This window comes from Sus scrofa, chromosome 8 (assembly GCF_054392235.1).
Source record: "Sus scrofa isolate SSC_HxYL_T2T_F1_AM1 chromosome 8, Sscrofa_HxYL_maternal_Yorkshire_Landrace_v2.0, whole genome shotgun sequence".
Lineage (NCBI taxonomy): Eukaryota > Metazoa > Chordata > Mammalia > Artiodactyla > Suidae > Sus > Sus scrofa.
The window spans coordinates 92,532,359-92,551,060 of NC_139390.1; the positions used below are offsets into that span (position 1 = coordinate 92,532,359).

The window sequence follows — 18,702 nt, forward strand, 5'->3', positions numbered from 1 at the left end:
TAGGAGCTCTTTCCAGCTGGCTCATGTGTCCTTTTTGCATATTTCCATCATGCTTTGAGCACTTCTTACAAGAGTTTCCAAGATCACTTCATACTTTCCCAACCCAAGCCCTAGAATCAGCCCTGGTTCCATTTAATGGAGAAGAGTACTTAGAAACCTAGATCTTCTGGCCACCCACTGTGCCCATTTTTTTCTAGCTTCTGAATGACAATAGCTCTGCGGTATATATATCATGATTTCACACTCATTTTGGATCCAATCTAACACCTCGAGGTTTTTAATAGCTTTCTATCATTCCATATTTGAATTTCCTTCTCCAGCACTAAGAAATCCAGCTCCCACGATATTTAATATTTCACTTATTTGCCCAGTGCCCCTGTAATTAATCAGTCTCCCAAGCAGGATGGAGATCAAGAATCTCCTTGATCCTTCCATCTCTTCAGCCTCTAACTTTTCCAAGGGAAGGAAAGGGCAGGGATAGTCATGCATTCTTAATGACACAGGTTCACCAAGTTTTGTGGCTGGAAGAAAATCACTAAGAGATAGAGAGATATGGGGAATCACTTTGGTTTGTGAGGCATCTGTACAAAACCTCACTGGGCTTTTTTAGGCAAAGGACACTTCCCTCAGATCTCTGGTGGTTCAGAAACGAGCAGCCAGGCAGTCTCCACTTTTACCTTCTTGGTTTTAGGCACTATAAAAAGCACTGTCCCAATTGCCTAGAAGCCTATTTTCTAAAATGACTAAGTTTAGGGAAACACACAAATCCAGCACATCCAATACCATAGGGACAAATTCCTCTAAGTGGTTCTTCTTGTGCCTGCTTCTAATTTGGGTACAGCTGGGAGTCTTTGCTCTCCCCTAACAGCTACCAGCTATTTGTACTGCTGCTGGAAAAAGAGCAGTTGTGCTGATGGACAGCCATTAACAGATTTCTGTAAACACACTAAAGTCCTGGGGAAAAGGTGGACGTTTGTTTTCATCATGAAGTGGGTCCTCGGAGTGCTCTGTGCCAGCTGGGAAGTAAAATGTGGGTGATTATGAACCATCAAGCAAATTGTTTTCGAGACTACAGGGCAGGTATCTCAAGCTAAGGAACATGACCGTGTGAAAAGATAACAACCAGTCAAACATTAGTTGGTAAAGACCTATGCTACATCACAGTTTTAAGAACACTACTCTAGAGGGGCTGTACGCTCTGTTGACTAATTGTGATCTCTATGCCAGACTAGACAATACACTGTAGACAATAATAACCCAAACAAACCTGCTTTGCCTATTGATACTAAGTCCTCTGTTACCAGTCAGAACAACCAGAATAAGTAGTGAGGAAATATCTCACCTGATCTCTTTCCTTATAGAGTCAGAAAACACTCATTCTATAGGAAAACAAATGTCACATGCTTGCTGCCAGATGGTAAGAAAGAAGCCCATTTCTATACTCACCCTAATATAGAGTGGTTCCTAGATAAGCAGCGTCAGCATAACCGGGAAATTCATTAGAAAAGCAAATTCTGGAGCCCCACCCCAGAGATACGGAATGGGTAAAGGGGGCGCAGATGTACACTTCGACTTGACAGGCACTGTTCTAGATAGTCCGGGCCTGGTGCTGGAAAGAACCTCGCTACCAACTAGCCTTACCCGCTGGCCCTAGGACGGGTAATTAGGGAGCTCACCGCAGTTCCTCCTGCAGTTCGGAAAACTGACACACACATTTCTCTACTTTTACAGCGCAGGAAGCAAGAGGCGCTTCCTTTTTTGCCTCCACCTGGACCAAGTCGCTGATTGGTTTGAATTTGAGACCCGGCAGGGGTCGCTGCTGCCCATAGAGAGAGACCAAGGGAGCGTGGCACGCGAAGCCCAGTCTTTGACATCACACTAAGCTCCTCCTTGCACACACTAGACACACACACAAACATATACAGACACACACACACGCAGACGGCGTACTTCTCTCCGGCCGCTTGCTCCCGCTACCCGCGAGCCGGCCCCTCCCGAGGCAAGTGTGTGCCGGGCGCAGCCAGCAGCGCGGCTAGGAGCGGAGCGCCCTCAGCCAGAGGGACTCGCAGCAGTGTCGGCCGCCGCGCCCGGAGCGGGACCCGCTCGTCAGAGCGCTCAGCGTCAGCGGCCGGGACACCTTGGCGGCACCTCCGGCTGGAAGCAGCCGCCCCCGCCCCCGCCGGGGCTGCAGGACGCCAGGCCGCCACCCGGCACGCTGTTGGGCCCCCTGCCACCTCTACGAAAGCAGGAGAAGCCGGGCGAAGGAGCAAGACGCTCGGCAGCTGGACTCTGTCGCAAGCCCCTAGCGCCCCCTCATCCTGCGCCCTTTCGGCGCCCGCAAAGCGAGATGCAACCGCCGCGCTCCGGCTGAAAGGGGAAGGGGCCGCAGCCATCCGCTTGCCTGGAATCCGGTCCCCGCGGCGGCTGCGCGTCCCGGCCACGGCCCCTCGGGCCCAGGAGTGAGCAGGAGCGGTAGCAGGAGGAGGAGAAGCGGCCAGCCCGGGGTTGGCCAGGGCCAGGGAGGAGGGACGGCGCGGGGGGAGCGCGCGGGGGGCGGGGAGGGGGACCCGGCGGATAAAGATGGCAATGTCTCTCATCCAAGCGTGCCGCAGCCTGGCTCTCTCAACATGGCTGCTTTCCTTTTGTTTCGTGCATCTGCTCTGCCTGGACTTCACCGTGGCCGAGAAGGAGGAATGGTACACCGCCTTTGTGAACATCACCTACGCGGAGCCCGCGCCGGACCCCGGGGCTGGGGCGGCGGGCGGCGGCGGCGGCGGCGGCGGATCCGCCGCGGAGCTGCACACGGAGAAGACCGAGTGCGGGCGCTACGGGGAGCACTCGCCCAAGCAGGACGCCCGCGGGGAGGTGGTCATGGCCAGCTCGGCCCACGACCGCCTGGCCTGCGACCCCAACACTAAGTTCGCCGCCCCGGCCCACGGCAAGAACTGGATAGCCCTCATCCCCAAGGGCAACTGCACCTACAGGGATAAGATCCGGAACGCCTTCCTGCAGAACGCCTCCGCCGTGGTTATCTTCAACGTGGGCTCCAACACCAACGAGACCATCACCATGTCCCACGCAGGTAGGAGGCTCGGCGGGCGCGGGGCGGGGGAGGGGAGCCCGAGAAGGATGGAGACGCCGAGAAGGACCCAGCGCCCGCCTCTCCCTCCTAGCTCCTTTCTGGAAAGTCTGTGCTTTGCGAAAGCCGCGTTTCTGTTCCTTGAACCTACTAAGTTTTGCTATGTGTTACTTCGTGGGGTCTCCAAAGAGTGGGCTAACTGCATGGGATGCGGGGAGGAACCAGAGAGTGTGTTCCACTTCGCCTCGTGCCACTCGGACCAGGCTTGGCCCAGGGGTGCTGGACTAACTTTTCCGAGTCCGATCTGGAAGGTGGGGGACGGGGACAGAGCTCGGTTGTTGTTTTAGGCCAGTGACGGCCCGGCACCTGTTTGGAACCGGTAGATCTGATAACCCAGCTCTGCACTTGGGTGTGTGCATCAGGTATACTGCTGCCGGCGTGGCGTTTGTGTATCAGGAGGTGGGTAGGGTTACCAGCGCTGGCGCTTGCCACTGCTAACTTGCTCAAGTCGGGTTTCAGCTCTTCGTGGGAGATTAAGAGTAACCCCCGCCACCCACTGGGTTGACGCACGTCATAAATAATACTGAAAATCCTGTGCTCTGCCAGGCTGTCATCCGGAGAAGCTGACAGGCGGTCATGATGGTAAATAATAACAATCCCACAACAACCCAAGAAGAGCTGGTGGCCATAAAGTTATGCCGGCTTTTCCAGTATTGCATTATCTTTTGCCTGCTTAAATATGCTGAATGTTTTCTTTATGGCGAGAATGGAATTTTTTTTCAGGGTAGAAAGAATAAGCTTTTCTTAATGGTCGCAGGGTGCCTGGACTAGAAATCCATGACTGCCCTAAAACTCGCTGTCTCTCCCCGGGCCTGGTAGGAACAACAAGTCCTCTCCAGGCTTGTCAGCAGAAGCAGTTCGGTTCAGCAGCCTCACCTCAAGTCCAGGGTGGCTTGTTGCTTCAGTACCCCGGAGAACCTTGCCCTCTTTCCCCAGAGGAGTTGCTGGGTTGAGGCTGTGGCATCCGGAGGGAGGAGGAGAGAATGGAAGTTGCAGATGTGTTTTCTGACTGGAGTCTCCTAATCAAAAACATTATTAAAATCTAGCTTTTAAGATAAACAGTCATGCTATTGAAATGGAGTACCAAGCTTTGGCCACATGGGCGGGGTACTTGGGGGTACATTCCTAGAGCTCATGTCACCTATTAGGGAAATATAAGTTGATTTGCCTCTGGTCTTCAACACCAGCTGTTTTAGACAAGGAACTTGTGAGACCTAACTCAGACAGGTGGGGTGGGGGAAGTCCAATGCCAAGACATGGGCCAAAAACAATGCAGTGCATTAGTTATTGAAGAGGGGCAGAAGCAGTTAACTTCTTAGAATAGTTAGGATAGACATTGAGGAACGTTTGATACAGTTTCTTGAGTTTTGTAGGCAAGAGATGGTACTCTGATTTTGAGCCATAGAGCATGAATTAAACTTTATAATATTGAAGAATTTGGAGGTCTGTAGAAGAGCATTTTAAGACATGTAGAGTACCTTTGAAAACATATTTAGTATCTAAACTTCAGTGGGGGGAGTGTGAAGGAAGATTTTTCTGTTGTTGTTGTTCTTGAAACTCCAAGAAGATTGATAGCTGACTTTGCAGGATCCTTTGCATGTTTCTTTGAGCATAGGCGTGAAACCAAACTCACCGGCTTCGAACACAAAGTAAGAGGCATCGTTCATCCTGTCTGAAAAGATTCTTCAGAACTGCCAACACATTGGATCAATTAATGGCTTGCCTGTGTTTACAGCAGTAAGCTGAATGTCCACAGAAATGGTGCTTGACTAAGATGTAGTGGGAATAAATAAAAGGCTTAGTAATAGTTTGAGAGTTAGAGAATTTCCTTGACATTTTTTCAGTCTGCTCCGTTTCCAAGAATGTGTTAATGCTATATCTGCTACTAGCCATGGAGCGTCCATATTATCATTTGACATATTGCCACATTAGGAGACTGGATTCACTTTAGTCAGATTGCATTGATTTCTGCTAAAGTCTCATTATAAGGAGATACATGACCCGGTTGCTTGGCGAACCTTTCACTTTTAACTTCTGCCTGAATCTGAAACGGCGCCAGCCCTGGTCTGGCTGTCTGTGCCTTATACTTGGCTCTAGAATGTGAGGGGTTTAGTTTTTCTAGTTGAATTTAGAAGTCTGACTCAAAATTTATCTTAGGAAAGGGTGTACATGTTAGGCGCTAATCACATATTCTTGTTTTGTGAATGTGGGATGCAGTCAGTGTACTCGAGGCTCCTTGCATTTGTGAACTTTTTATCTCAGTCTCTAAGTAAACATCAGCCTTTGCCTTAAAAAAAAATCTCGCTTCTTCTCTAGATCCTTTATTTTCAGAACTGAAAGCTTTCAGGTGAGGGGAAAGCCTGACTTCAGCATTATGCACCCCTTCCTATAATTTCTTTTTTTTTCTCTTTTTGCTTTTTAGGGCTGCACCTTCGGCATATGGAGGTTCCTAGGCTAGGGGTCCAATCCGAGCTGTAGCCTCCGGCCTACACCACAGCCACAGCAACGCAGGATCCCAGCCGCATCTGCGACCTGCACCTCAGCTCACAGCAACACCAGGTATTCTTAGCCCACTGAGCGAAGCCAAGGATTGAACCCGAAACCTCATGATTGAAGTGGGATTCATTTCTGCTGTGCCACAACAGGAACTCCCCCTCCCTGTAATTTCTATGTTTTTGGGGTGATGTGACTCCAACACATCCATTGTCATGAAATTCAGTTAAATAGAAGTCATTTCCCCTTCGCCTTTCTGTATAGCCTTTCCGTCTGATTTTTCCTTTTCTGCTGATAATTTTGGGTTTCTGACACTTCTGCAATTATGGTTTCTCCTTCACCAAGACACAGATTCTCCTGGGATAGGCTAGTAGTTTTAGTTTGTAACCAGCTTTTAAAAATCTCTTTTAAAACATGCCCACATTATTGAATGAGAGGTCACATGTCATATAATCCACTCATTTAGAGGATACAATTTAATGGTTTTTATTCTACAGAGTTGTAGGACCTCACCACTGATTCCAAAAAAGAAATCCTAGCAGTCGCTCCTCATTATTGTCCAATCCCCCAGCTTCAGGTAACCACTAGTCTACTTTCTGTCTCTATTTGCCTATTCTGGATAGTTCATTTGAATGCAATCAAGTAATATGTGCTTTTCTGTGATTGGCCTCTTTCACTTGGTATGTTTTCAAGGTCTGATGATGCTGTAGCCTGTATTGGTAGTGCCTTCCTTTGTGTTGCCAAATAATATTTCATTGTATGCATATCCCCGATTTAAAATTCATCAGTTAGTGGACCTTTCAGCTCTTTCCACTTTGTGGTTATTGTGCATAACACTGCTGTGAACAGTCAGGTACAAGTGTGTGTGTGAACATTTTCCCTGGGGTTCGTACCCAGGAGTGAAATTTCTGGGTCGTGTGGAAACTGTATGTTTAGGCTTTGGCAAGACTGCAAGATTGTTTTTCAAAAAAAGTCACCATTTCACATCCCCACCAGCAGTGTAGGAGGGTTCCCACCTCTCCACAGCCTCATCAACCCTTGTGGTCTCTCTTGGAGTTTGGCCATCCCAGAGGTTATGAAGCTGTGTCTTTGTTGCCCTTGCTGTTTGCATTTCCCTGATGACTAATAGTTGCTTTTTAACATATTCTTAATTCTCTGTCTGCTTTTCCTTTTCCTCCTTTCCTCCTTGCTCTCCATTATTTGTTTTTCCAGCTCAAACATGTTTTGTCTTAAAGAAGAAAGGAGCTTAATAGAGAAAAGAGATCTACCTCTTCCAATTTTGGAAAAAACTAAAAAAAAAAAAAAAAAACCAAAAATTCCGTGGGCCTGAGACTGTATATGTTCCCTCTAAAAGGATATGAGAAACTGCGTCTTAGGTGCTTTACAGAACTTCTTCCTGGGTTTGCTTTGTGAAAGAGCAACAGGAGGGCTTGAGTAAAAAGCTATCTAGGAGGAGTTCCCTGGTGGCCTAGTAGGTTAAGGATTAAGGATCCGGCATTGTCACTACTGTAGTGCAGGTTCAGTCCCTGGCCTGAAAACTTCCACACACTGTCCACGCAGCCAAGAAATGAAAAGATAGGAATCCAGCCTCCACCTGAGAGCCCCGGAGGTACACTTCCAGGTACAGGTAAAGACAGTGAGATCCATATTATCTCCCAGGAGCTGATCCAATGCCTGTGAACCTTAAAGTACACTCTGAAGGAAGTGATATGAGCCATTTCTAGAGGCACTTTTGGGAAGTGGTAAATTAGGAGTGTAGCCTCTAGCTGGCCACTAGAGTTTGTGTCCTGGCTCTGCTGCTTTCTCACTATGGATCTTTGAGCACGTGACTCAGCTTCTCAGGGTCTGTTTCCTCGTTTATGAAAAGGGGGAGCCTCGGTAGCTGCTCTGGGAATTAAAGGAGTTAATACGAGGACAGTGTTTGTGTCTGTAGCGGGTAGGTAGCTGACATACAGGCTAATCCTTATAAGCATTGTGCGTGGGGTCACCCAGAGCCTCTGCATGGGTCACCAGGCCCCGGGCTCACCGAGGCCCTGGAAGCCTTAGGGAAGAATTCTCCACTCACCCTCTTCTGCTTTGGAGCCGTCATGCTAGTTTCTCTTTGTGGTTTCTGGGATAAACATGGTAGACCTAGAAGTCTATGGGGAGGCGGCAGGTGTCTTGAGTCATGATGTTGAAGAAATAAATGATGCATTTTCTTTTTATCCTTTTGAAAAGAGTGTGCCAGCTGTCTTGTCTATTGTGAGCATATAGTTAAAGGAGGAAACTAAACACATAGCTGTCCAGGAAGAACTTTTGAGAGATGAGGCTCCTAATAGTAACTTCGAGAGGAAGGGAGGGAAGAGATGGTTGCAGTAACTATCCACGAAATAAGCTCAGCCCTGGGCGAGGAAGAGTCCAGGATGGGGTGTATCTCATGTATTCTAGGGCCTCATCAAGGTTGGAGGAGAAGACTTAACGAGAATCACTGAGGCTCTCTTCTGTGGAGGTGGGTGCTAAGATTTTAATTCATGGGTTCATGCTACATGTCTCTTAATAACTGAAGTCTGCCTTTGCCTTAACCTCTGTAAAATGAACTAGCTGCTATATGTATATATGTATATATATATTTTTTTTTTGGTAGGACTCGTATTTATGTACAGTTTTTTTGTGTGCAGTTTTTTTGTTTTTTTTTTTCTTTTTAGGGCTTCACCTGGGGCATATGGAAGTTCCCAGGCTAGGGGTTGAATCAGAGTTACAACTGCACCCTATGCTGCAGTTTGTGGCAATGCAGATCATTAACCCATTGAGCGAGGCCAGGGATCAAAACTGCGTCCTCATGGATACTCGTCAGGTTCTTGACTCGCTGAACCGCAACTAAAATTCCTGTGTGCAGTTTTGTTTTACGTTTTCCTTTAAGTAATGTGTTTAACTCTCTTCAGTGTATGGTAGCCCTCTCTCTCTTCTGTGTCAGTCATAATTGTAAATTCCTTGTGTAGTAGTTCATTTAATTCTCACAACAACACTGAGGGATAGGTACAGTTATTAGCTCCATTTCACTGACAAGAAAACTGAGGCTAGGCAGGGGAGGTGACTTGGTCATGCAGGTAGGAAGTGGTGGAGCTGGGCTTGCAAACCTGTGCAGTCTGTTTCCTGAATCTGTGCTTGTAGCTGCTGTTCCATATACCCCTCCACCCTAGGGGGTACCATACAGATGACATGTGGAAGTGAGGACTTTGAGCTAAAACCGATGGCCATTTCAGGAGATTTGAGCGCATCTGTCAGCCAGATGCAAGGCTTGCCTTGCAGACCGCATTTTTGTAATGGGAGAGGTAGGACCTGATGTTTGGGGCTGTCCTCCTCCAGACCGACCTCTGATTAACCATTTGGCTTTGCTCAGTCACTTTCTATTCTGGGCCACAGTTTTCTCACTTATAAAATGAGAGGTTTGAATCAGTTGAGCTCTAAGAGCTATTTGAACACTACGCTTTGTTCCTTATATATTCAGAAGTCAGGATATTGTTACTAAAAATTCAGATTTCTGGCTTCTCATGAGAAAATCTGACAATAGGGATGAGCGCTCCTGCAGAGCAGTGGCTGGTCATTTAAACCATCACTGTGCCCAGCGCTTGGCTTAAGGCCCCATCGCTGCCTGTGGCCTGGCTCTCAGCCTGCTCTCTGCCCATGTGCCTCAACCCTGGGGCTCGTGTATTTGGAACCTCAGCTTTATGGAGTCAAACTTTGAGGAGAAGGTACAGCAGGCAGACTTGGGGGAAAATTCATAGAGATAGAATCGGTGAAAAATGGAAGAGGTTTTCTTGAAAGGTGAAGCTTTCTCTTGCATTCAGATGGAAACCGAACACAGGATTTATGCACTGAGTTCCAGGGGGTGATGCCTGAAGGGCCTTCCCAAGTTGAGAGCCTGTGATTCTCTATCATTTAGATATTTAAGAGACAGTTCTTAACAGCCTCAGTTTCCATTTCATTTTTCTCTTAAGATATATATGGAAAAGTTATCATTCATTCTTGGTCTTAATCTCCCAGGGCAAAACAATTTCATCTGTCCCACTTAAGTGTTTATTTGTTTGGCGCTAAACTGTACTTCTTCACCTGTCTTTTTATGGGCAGACAGATATCCACTAGGAATTCCAGACTCTATATTAAAAGCCATAGTTCATGGAGGAGTTCTCATTGTGGCACAGCGGAAATGAATGCAACTAGTATGTATCCATGAGGATGAGGGTTCAGTCCCTGGCCTCGCTCAGGGGTTGGGAATCCAGCATTGCTGTGAGCTGTTGTGTAGGTCACAGATGCAGCTCGGATCTGTCATTGCTGTGGCTGTGGCATAGGCCAGCAGCTATAGCTCTGATTCACCCCATAGCCCGGGTACTTCCATATGCTGTGGGTATAGCCCTAAAAAGCAAAATGATAATAGTAATAATAATAATAATTGCCATAGTTCGAGTTCCTCTTGTGGCTCAGTGGAAATGAACCCAACAAATATCCATGAGGATACAAGTTTGATCCTGGCCTCCCTCAGTGGGTTAAGGATCTGGCATTGTCATGAGCTGTGGTGTAGGTCACAGATACGTCTTAGATCCTGAGTTGCTGTGGCTGTGGGGTAGGCCAGTGGCTACAGCTCGGATTCGACCCCTGGCCTGGGAACTTCCATATGCCGCAGGTGCAGCCCTAAAAAGCAAAAAAAAATTAAAAATAAAAAAAAAATAAGAGCCATAGTTCATTGTCAGTGTTAAATAACATTACTTGGCAATGGAACTTAATATGACCTGGGCATTTCAAGGGATTGTATGGTTTGTTTACTCATTTCAGGGGATTTGGAAGGAATCCTTCCTTACCCTTCTGATCTTTAGTAAGAATTCCATCCTCATCTCTCTGGTTGCCTCTGCTCTTAAAGATCCCCTGATTTCTCAAAAAGGAAGGAGTTTTATGACCACAAAATCTGAAAAGGTTCAGAAAGAATGTAGGACTTGATTAGGGACAGGTTATGCTTCTGATGCAATGTGAGTTTGTTAGAAACCAGTCTCAACTTTTGAAAAGGAGAACCTGGACCATTAGCACTGCATTTTTGGACATGAAACTCAGTATATGAAGAACTTAATGCTTTGATAGCCCTTGAAAGTCTTCGGTTTATCCCCTGAAAAGTTGCCTCATCTTATATACTCTATAAGGAGGACCTTCACTTACTGCTGAGGGACTGAAATGATGCTGGAATTCTGTATATTGGCTAATGTAAACTGAGAGATGCTAACTTTGAATTAACCTGAGTGGGATTTGAATTTCATTTTGTCTCAGCTCCTGTGGATTTTGTTGGTAATATAAAACCCAGAAAAATAAGCCAGCCTTGTGCTATGAGATTGTTTTTTTACTAAGCTGCAATTACAGTGATTCTATTAAATGGAAACTTTTGCTGTAAGTATACTCTAATCTTTTATTTTAAACTTGGAGGGGTTAATCACTTAGCAGTTTAACTTTTGATAGGATAAGTGTGCTTTATAAATTGAAGTAAAAATATTAATGATTAGGATTAGAGCTAGTTCTTATATTTTTCTATATGAGAGGAAAATTAAATTATTTTACTGCTTCAAAAGCATTGGTTGTAAATTGATTTCTGCAAGTATCATTTTTTAAAAAAATTGTCTCTTCCCTAATATAGTGATATTTAGAACCTCTTTTTTGGTAGAAATGAGCATCATTTGTCATAAAACTAAAGCTTAAATGTTGGATTGTTAGGCTGTTCCATATTCAGTGTATAAACATCTATTTCATAGTAGAGATTTGAAGAATTTTAGAAGTATTTTTGCACTAAATGTATTGCCTATTCATGTTCTTTCCAAGCAGAGGTATCTAATGAGTACATATATTAGGTAGGATCCAGGAAATATTTTCTTTCTTAACCAGATCAGCCTGGTATGGCTCCATCATAATTTTTTTTTTTTTTTAACACACACCATCCACATAAGCAGTATTGAAAAGGCAAGGATTTGAGATATTTCAGAGGCATTGTTGGGGTACCTATACAACGGCCTTTTTTTCCCTGTAAAATATTTTTCCCTGTCCCCATTTTCTATAGAAGATATTCATCTGGCCATTCTATAGCCATGAACTGATTCTACCTCCATGTAATTCTGAATGATCCAAAGAGTAGTGGAAAAGAAAAGACATTTTCTTCTTTATTTACCATGGTGCTTGGAATGAGCTGGCTGCTCCTGGAAGGTCCCTTCTCTGCGACCTCATCACTAAGGCACACTTCCTAGTGACTCTACTGGAATGACAGCAGCCCTGCCCCTTCCAGTCCCCAGCACACACCCGGCCCCTCTCCCAGCAGCCCGTCCCCTCCCCCCAGAATGTAAGTGCCCCCAAGAAGCAGGGCTCATAGACGTTTTTTGTTCCTGGGGAAGTTCCCAAAGCCTATGGTCCCTGGAGTATGGAAACGTGCTCAGTAAATCTTGTTGTGATCTGTTAACCAAGACCGGAAAGACGGACTGCATTAACATGTTTGTCTCTCATTTCATGAAAAAATGTTCTGAGATACTAAAATCTTTTTCCCTTCGCTTTTGACTTATATAAATGAGGTCAGGGAGATTCTAATTTGAGTTTCCCATTAAAATAATTGAGTCATCTTGTAGAATGTGACATGAAGTGGGTGCCTGTTTCATGCCCTTCATCTCAAGAGAAATAAGACATGCCAGGAATAAGCAGAAGGACACAGGGTAGCCAGAACAGTTGTACCAAATACAATTCTGTTTTGTTTTTGTTTTTGTTTTTTTTGGTCTTTTTTGCCTTTTCTTGAGCCGCTCCTGCAGTATATGGAGGTCCCCAGGCTAGGGGTCTAATCGGAGCTGTAGCCACCAGCCTACACCAGAGCCACAGCAACGCGGGATCCAAGCCGTGTCTGCAACCTACACCACAGCTCACGGCAATGCCAGATCCTTAACCCACTGAGCGAGGCCAGGGATTGAACCCTCAACCTCATTGTTCCTAGTCGGATTCGTTAACCACTGCGCCACGATGGGAACTCCACAATTCTGTGCTTATGTTTAGTGTTCTGCAGCTTCAACAGATAAAGCTGTGTGTATGTGTGTATATATTTTAGAGTAAAATACATATGCCTTATAGAAAATTTTGAAAATGTGGAACATTTAAAAAGAGAGGACGGGAGTTCCCGTCGTGGCTTAGTGGTTAACGAATCCGAATAGGAACCATGAGGTTGCGGGTTCGGTCCCTGGCTTTGCTCAGTGGGTTAAAGATCTGGCATTGCCGTGAGCTGTGGTGTAGGTCGCAGACGTGGCTCGAATCCCGTGTTGCTGTGGCTGTGGTGTAGGCTGGCAGCTATAGTTCTGATTCGACCCCTAGCCTGGGAACCTCCATATGCCACGGATGCAGCCCTAAAAAGACAAAAGACCCCCCCCCCAAAAAAAGAGGAATGAAACCTCAATGATAGAAGCATCAAGATCACTCTTGCCTTGCCTTGCATTAGTCTGTGTCTGGGGGATGGATGTTGAGTGCAGACTGACAGGGAATTGGGAGGCTTGGGTTTCAGTTGTGGTTCAAGTTGGCTTTACTGCTGGCAAGTCACTACCCAGCTCTGGGTCTCCTTTTCATTCATTTGAAAATGATCAGCAGGAGGCTCCAGGAGGGGAACTTGGTTTAGATCAGTGATTGGCCATCCTGGCCTCATGGTAGAGTTACCTGGGGAGCTTAATCGTTACAGACACCCAGGTGCCACCTGTGGAGATTCTGATGTCATTGGGTGGTGGAAGGGGACTCTCCAGATGATTCTGCTGTGCTGCCAGTGTTGACTCTGGAGTCTTTCTCTGGCTCTTCTATCCCACGGTTCTTTATTAATTATTTAAAAAAAAACAGTCCTTCTTCCTTTGATGAAGTCAGAATCCGATATGGAAAAAAAGGGAAAATTCTAAAATTAATTATAATGATTAAAACTGGTATGGACAGTGAAATATTACCTAAGACATGAATTAGCAACTCACTAATAATCACCAGATTTTGGAGACCAGCACAAAGACAAACAAATGGTAAACACAGCAAGTGGAGGAAAGCACACAAACTTCTGCAAAATGGGCCAAGAGCACAATAATGAGTCAGAAATGATCAGACGTTTTAATTGAGTTGGGTGAAATTTCATTAATATACTAAAGATTCATTGTCTTGATTGTAGCCTCTGGCAGAAGAGGTAGCAATACCTCTTGGTATTTTTTCCCAAGTAGGGGGGACCTCACTTTGCTTATGAAGACTGTCATTACCCAGTTTAGGGGGCAGTATAGGAAGGGGAGGAAGGTGATTCTGGCACAGGGTTGACGTGGATTCTGACAGAGTCACTTGCCAGGGAGACATGAAGCAACACAGGGCTCAGGATGGAAGTTTGACTTCCTTCAGTGGGTGGAAATGAGTCCACCATTCTGGAATGTGAGTGCAGTAAAGGAGCCGCCGAGGCTGGGTCTTGCTGGGCATGGACCGCCTGGAAGCTCAGGAACTAGGTGATTAACCTAAGCCTTCATCTGTGAATCAAGCCTCCTGTGTCTCCATCAGAGCTGCTGCGAGTTCTTGCACTGCATGTGCAGTATAGGGCAGCCCGGAGCTGTGAATTCATGTTAATGCTAATTACTGTCAAGAGGACCAAATTCAGAATCAGACTGTGTCTCCCCACCTTTCTTGGCACCTACTGAGTCCTAGCCATCGTCACCTCTGCCAGGACTGCTGCTGTCACCTTCATGTGATGAGCGGCTCCCGTTCCTGCCTCTACAATCTGCTCCCCATATAGCAGACAGAACGAACTTCTTTTTTTGGCTGCGCCAGTGGCATGCACAATTTCCCTGGCCAGGGATCGAACCTGTGCCACAGCTGCTACTGGAGCCGCTGCAGTGACCGTGCCATTGAGACACAAGGGGACTCCAGGATGAACTTTTAAAAATACCAAAGGACATCACTGCCCTTCTTCAATCTTCCAGGGGCTTTTCATCATGCTTGGAACTGAATCAGAGTTCTTGCCATTGCCCCCAGGCTGTGACCTGATTGGGTCCCTGACTCCTGTCTGCCCCTTTTCCAGCCAACCTTCCTCTCCCTCTCCAGCCCTTCTAGTCTCCTTGCTGGCCCTCAAATACGCCAAACTTGCTACCACTGCAGGGCCTTTGGAACCCCCCCCAATTTTTTGGATGGAACTATTATTCACCCAGTAGACATCTCTTTGTGCTTCTGAAATGTGTGAGAATGACTCCCCAACAAGCGTATCTGGTAGACATTTTTCTCCCTCAATTTAACCAACTTATTTTTAAAATTCAGCTTGCCCTCTTGTTACCTGTACCCTGAGGAAGATAGCTTCTGGCAAAACGTGATTATAAAATCGTGGGATTTTATGACTCACATGAGCAGGCAGAGTTATCAGGCCTCACCCTCCGTTTTTGCAGATTCCCCCCAGATATGTACCTGGCTCATCTCTTTAGAGCCTTCCTGACTCTGCTCAGTTGCCCCTTTGTCAGGCTTTTCCCCAACCACATTACACAACTGCTGTGACTCGTTCCCTCTGCCATTATCCCCCCTTATTTTTCTTCATAGCACTTAATCACCAATTGAAATTATTATACTATTTCTTTCATCCATTTACTTGATTATTATCTCTCACCCCTATGGAAATTTAAGCTCCCCAAGGGCAAGGTTCTTGTCTTGTTAACAGCTGTACTCCTAGAGCCTGGTGCATAAAAGTCATCCAGTAAATATCTCTTCAAAGTATGAACGGATAAGTGAATGGAAGGGTATCAACCCAGTCACAATTCTCGGGTGCCCTGCTCTCTTTAGGGATAAAGTAATGACTTTATATTCCATACTCTTTATTTGCTTTCTGTTGAAGGCACGATTTAATTTGAGGGATGAAAAACTGCTTTTCTTATCCTGTGCACAGCAGAGCAATTCTTGCTGGGCCTATGCTAAGGGATCCATCTCCTCTCTAATCTGAACTTGATCCTTGGTCGTCATTATGTCCTGAGATCGTCTCCTGTTATCTGACTACTGTTTCTGAGATCTGGATACTTGTTCCATAATACCCACCAGCAAGTACTTCTCTATTCAGAGGAACATTGCTCTGGAGTTTCTGCAAAGGGACTTTTTACAGATAGTGGAGTAGAAATGCCCTTTGGAGTAACTGTTATCAAACACAAAATCTGAAAGACGTAGCTGGACGTAGTGCTGCCTGATGTTTTTACCCAGAGATGAGCATCCAGGAGGCTCGATCCCTCAGGGGGCCCCAAAGCATTACTTACTAGAAGGAAGCCTTAAAGGTTGACCATAAATGCTACCTGTATTGTTTAAGTATGAATCTGTCTCTATAGGTAGCAAATAACCAGTGAGATTTGCCAAGTTGTGACTTTATGGGCAATGAGAGAACTATGAAAGAAAGCTCAAGTTTTGTTGAAAATCGGAATAAGAGGTGAAAGTAGTAGCTTGCTGATGCTGTTGACGTTTGCTGTAGAGTGAATTGACTCTCCTACGTATTTACATGTCTTTACTTTTTAGCTCTGAAAAATGATATGCAGAGAGAGTTTGAAGCAATTAGGTGGTCTTATCCTTACCAGTTTGAGTTTCTTTTTATAGAAAAGACATATACTGTATCACTACTTTGTTCTTTCCATCCTCAATGCATTTCCCACTTCATTGAGATCAGTTCCTTACCTGGCTCTCTCTCCTGCCAGACACCCAACCCCTTACACTAGTGTCTGGAATGGTTCCCTGTGTGTGGTGACATCAGCCAATTGTTCTGCTTAATTGTGACCCGCCTTGATGCCAGTCACCTGGTGGAAGGTCCCTGGCCTTTAGACCAAGTATTTAAAGGAAATAATCAGGGAGTTCCCATTGTGGTTCGGTGCGTTAAGAACCCAACACAGTGTCCCTGAGGATGCATGTTTGATTCCTGGTCATGCTCAGTGGGTTAAAGATCTGGTGTTGCTGCAAGTTGTGGCGTAGGTCGCAGATGTGGCTTGGATTCAGCATTGCTGTGGCTGTGGCATAGGCCTGTGGCTGAAGCTCTGATTTGACCCCTAGCCTGGGAACTTCCATATGTCAGGGGCAAAAAAAAAAAAAAAAATAATACATAAATAAAGGAAATAACTGACTTCACAGGGGAAAAAAAGAATACATAAATAAAGGAAATAACTAACTTCTACATGAAGCTCACCTTGCAAACACTAAACCTATGCAGGAGAGGTTGACATCTCTCTCGTGGGGCCATGTTCAGAAAAAGCATGAAGTGATGCTTTATTACAATCCAAGGTCTGTAGATTAAAAAGTCATTAGTCTCTTTTATCCTCTTGACCTCTGTGGATATCTTGAAAAGCCATTCATCTAATTAAAACTGGATCCTTTTAAATTAGAAAGTCTTACTCTCTTCGGTAAAACAAACTGTCTCTTGTAATTTGGCTTACTGCTGTCTGAAACTAATCACCATTCTTTTCTATTGAGATACTATATTAAGTATATCTTAGTTTCTTACTCATAAAAAGACCTTTGTGTTTCATTAGCTTAGTCATAGTGTGAAAAATACATTACATTGTAGGTAAGAAGAGAAAAGGCCATTTTTCTTTAGCAAAGCTAATTGGAATTCATTTTGAACCATAGCATGTCCATGAAGTCTGCTCACTATTTTTATATTTAGTCTTTGAAAAGGTGGCACATAATTACTTCAGTACAGTTTGTGCATTCCAGAATAAGTGATATTTTGGCATTAAAGTGAAATTTCTGAGTAGGTTAAGGTATTGGAACAGTGCATGCTGTCACCGTCGTGTTAAAATAATTGCAGTTCATTGACTCATGCAAATGTATTCTGCGGTGTTTCCTGTTTGCAGTTTATCACATTTACCACTAGAACAATATAAATAAGAAAACAGAAAAACAGCTCAGATTTTGGCCCTTGATTGATTTTTGGTAACTAGGATGGCTTTTTTTTTTTTTTTTTTTTTTGTCTTTTTGCCTTTTCTAGAGCCGCTCCCACGGCATGTGGAGGTTCCCAGGCTAGGAGTCTAATCAGAGCTGTAGCCGCTGGCCTACACCACAGCCACAGCAACACGGGATTCGAGCCACGTCTGCGACCTACACCATGGCTCACGGCAACGCCGGATCCTCAACCCACTGAGCAAGGCCAGGATCGAACCCGAAACCTCGTGGTTCCTAGTCGGATTCGTTAACCACTGAGCTACGACGGGAACTCCAGATGGCATATTTTTTAAAGGAACAATAGTCCTGAGACAGTAGTCCCTTGCCTGGCCTTTTTGGTTACCAAAAGAGATGTATCATCATGCAGGTTGACTGACTGGTGGGAGGGGAGGCCTGAAGGGGAGGTCCAGTCACTGTCATGAGCATTTGAGCAGGACTGGGCATTTCTGCTGAAGCCAACACACTCCTTTTCTGGAGCTAGTAGGCCATGTGAATAAGATTGTCTCAGCACCAAGGAGGAAGCCATCCCTTAAGTGTAGAGTGTTTGCCATCATTTCACATGCTGTAGATGGAGAACAACCCGAGATAGAGGACCCTGAGATCATCCCAGACTTGTTTGTTCAGTTGCCAAGGTCACAGGGCAGCAGGGTTCCAAGGCAAGTGGATGTGACCTGACCCTCTCCGTCTAGCAGCTCAGTGATGGACAAAGTCCGACCATGCCTTGGTGTTGATGAGCTTAGGATGAGACAGCAATCCTGACACCAAGTCCCCAGGGATGGGGCCTGTGGAGCTCTGACCAAAGAGCTTCGAGTGAGATGACTCAGTAATTGGGGAGCCTTCAGCAGCCACTGGGTGAGGGGCTCATGGCCCTGCCTTCTCCTTCCATCAGAGGCCACTGAGGAAAATTCTTTCCTTTACTGAATAAGCCAAGACATCCTTTCTGCAAATCATCTTTCTGGTTCCAGGCTTCTAGGTTAAGATCGCAAATGTTCATTAGAGAAACACTGCAGATCGTTGCTGGGTAGAGTAAATGTTAAAAGGAAGAGAGTCAACACTCATTGTGAACACACAAGGCTGTGGGTAGGGGCTGGGTGTCTTTCCTACTTTACTCCTTTCACACACACTGTGAATTG

The 18,702-nt window shown here is 45.6% G+C and overlaps 1 protein-coding gene and 1 long non-coding RNA gene across 4 annotated transcripts in view; one reads left to right on the forward strand and one right to left on the reverse strand.

The window, feature by feature from the left end:
* Positions 1 to 1,929: 1,929 nt before the first annotated feature.
* The window catches only part of RNF150 (ring finger protein 150), a 248,337-nt gene continuing 231,564 nt past the window's right edge, over positions 1,930 to 18,702 (forward strand). For 2 of the 3 annotated variants that reach the window (XR_014812876.1, XM_084972822.1), the window contains exon 1: positions 2,521 to 3,082. Coding sequence is in view for 2 of the 3 variants with exons in the window: in XM_084972822.1 (XP_084828948.1) it covers positions 2,581 to 3,082 (502 nt within the window). In the remaining variant the exon portion in view is untranslated. Of the gene's footprint in view, positions 3,083 to 18,702 lie in introns of all 3 variants that reach the window. The other variant, XM_084972820.1, reaches the window with a different exon arrangement.
* LOC146400942 (uncharacterized) lies at positions 10,199 to 16,724 on the reverse strand. Its single transcript, XR_014812900.1, has 2 exons — positions 12,980 to 16,724; positions 10,199 to 12,429 (listed from the first exon to the last, which is right to left on the reverse strand). It is a non-coding gene; the product is annotated as an uncharacterized LOC146400942 (long non-coding RNA).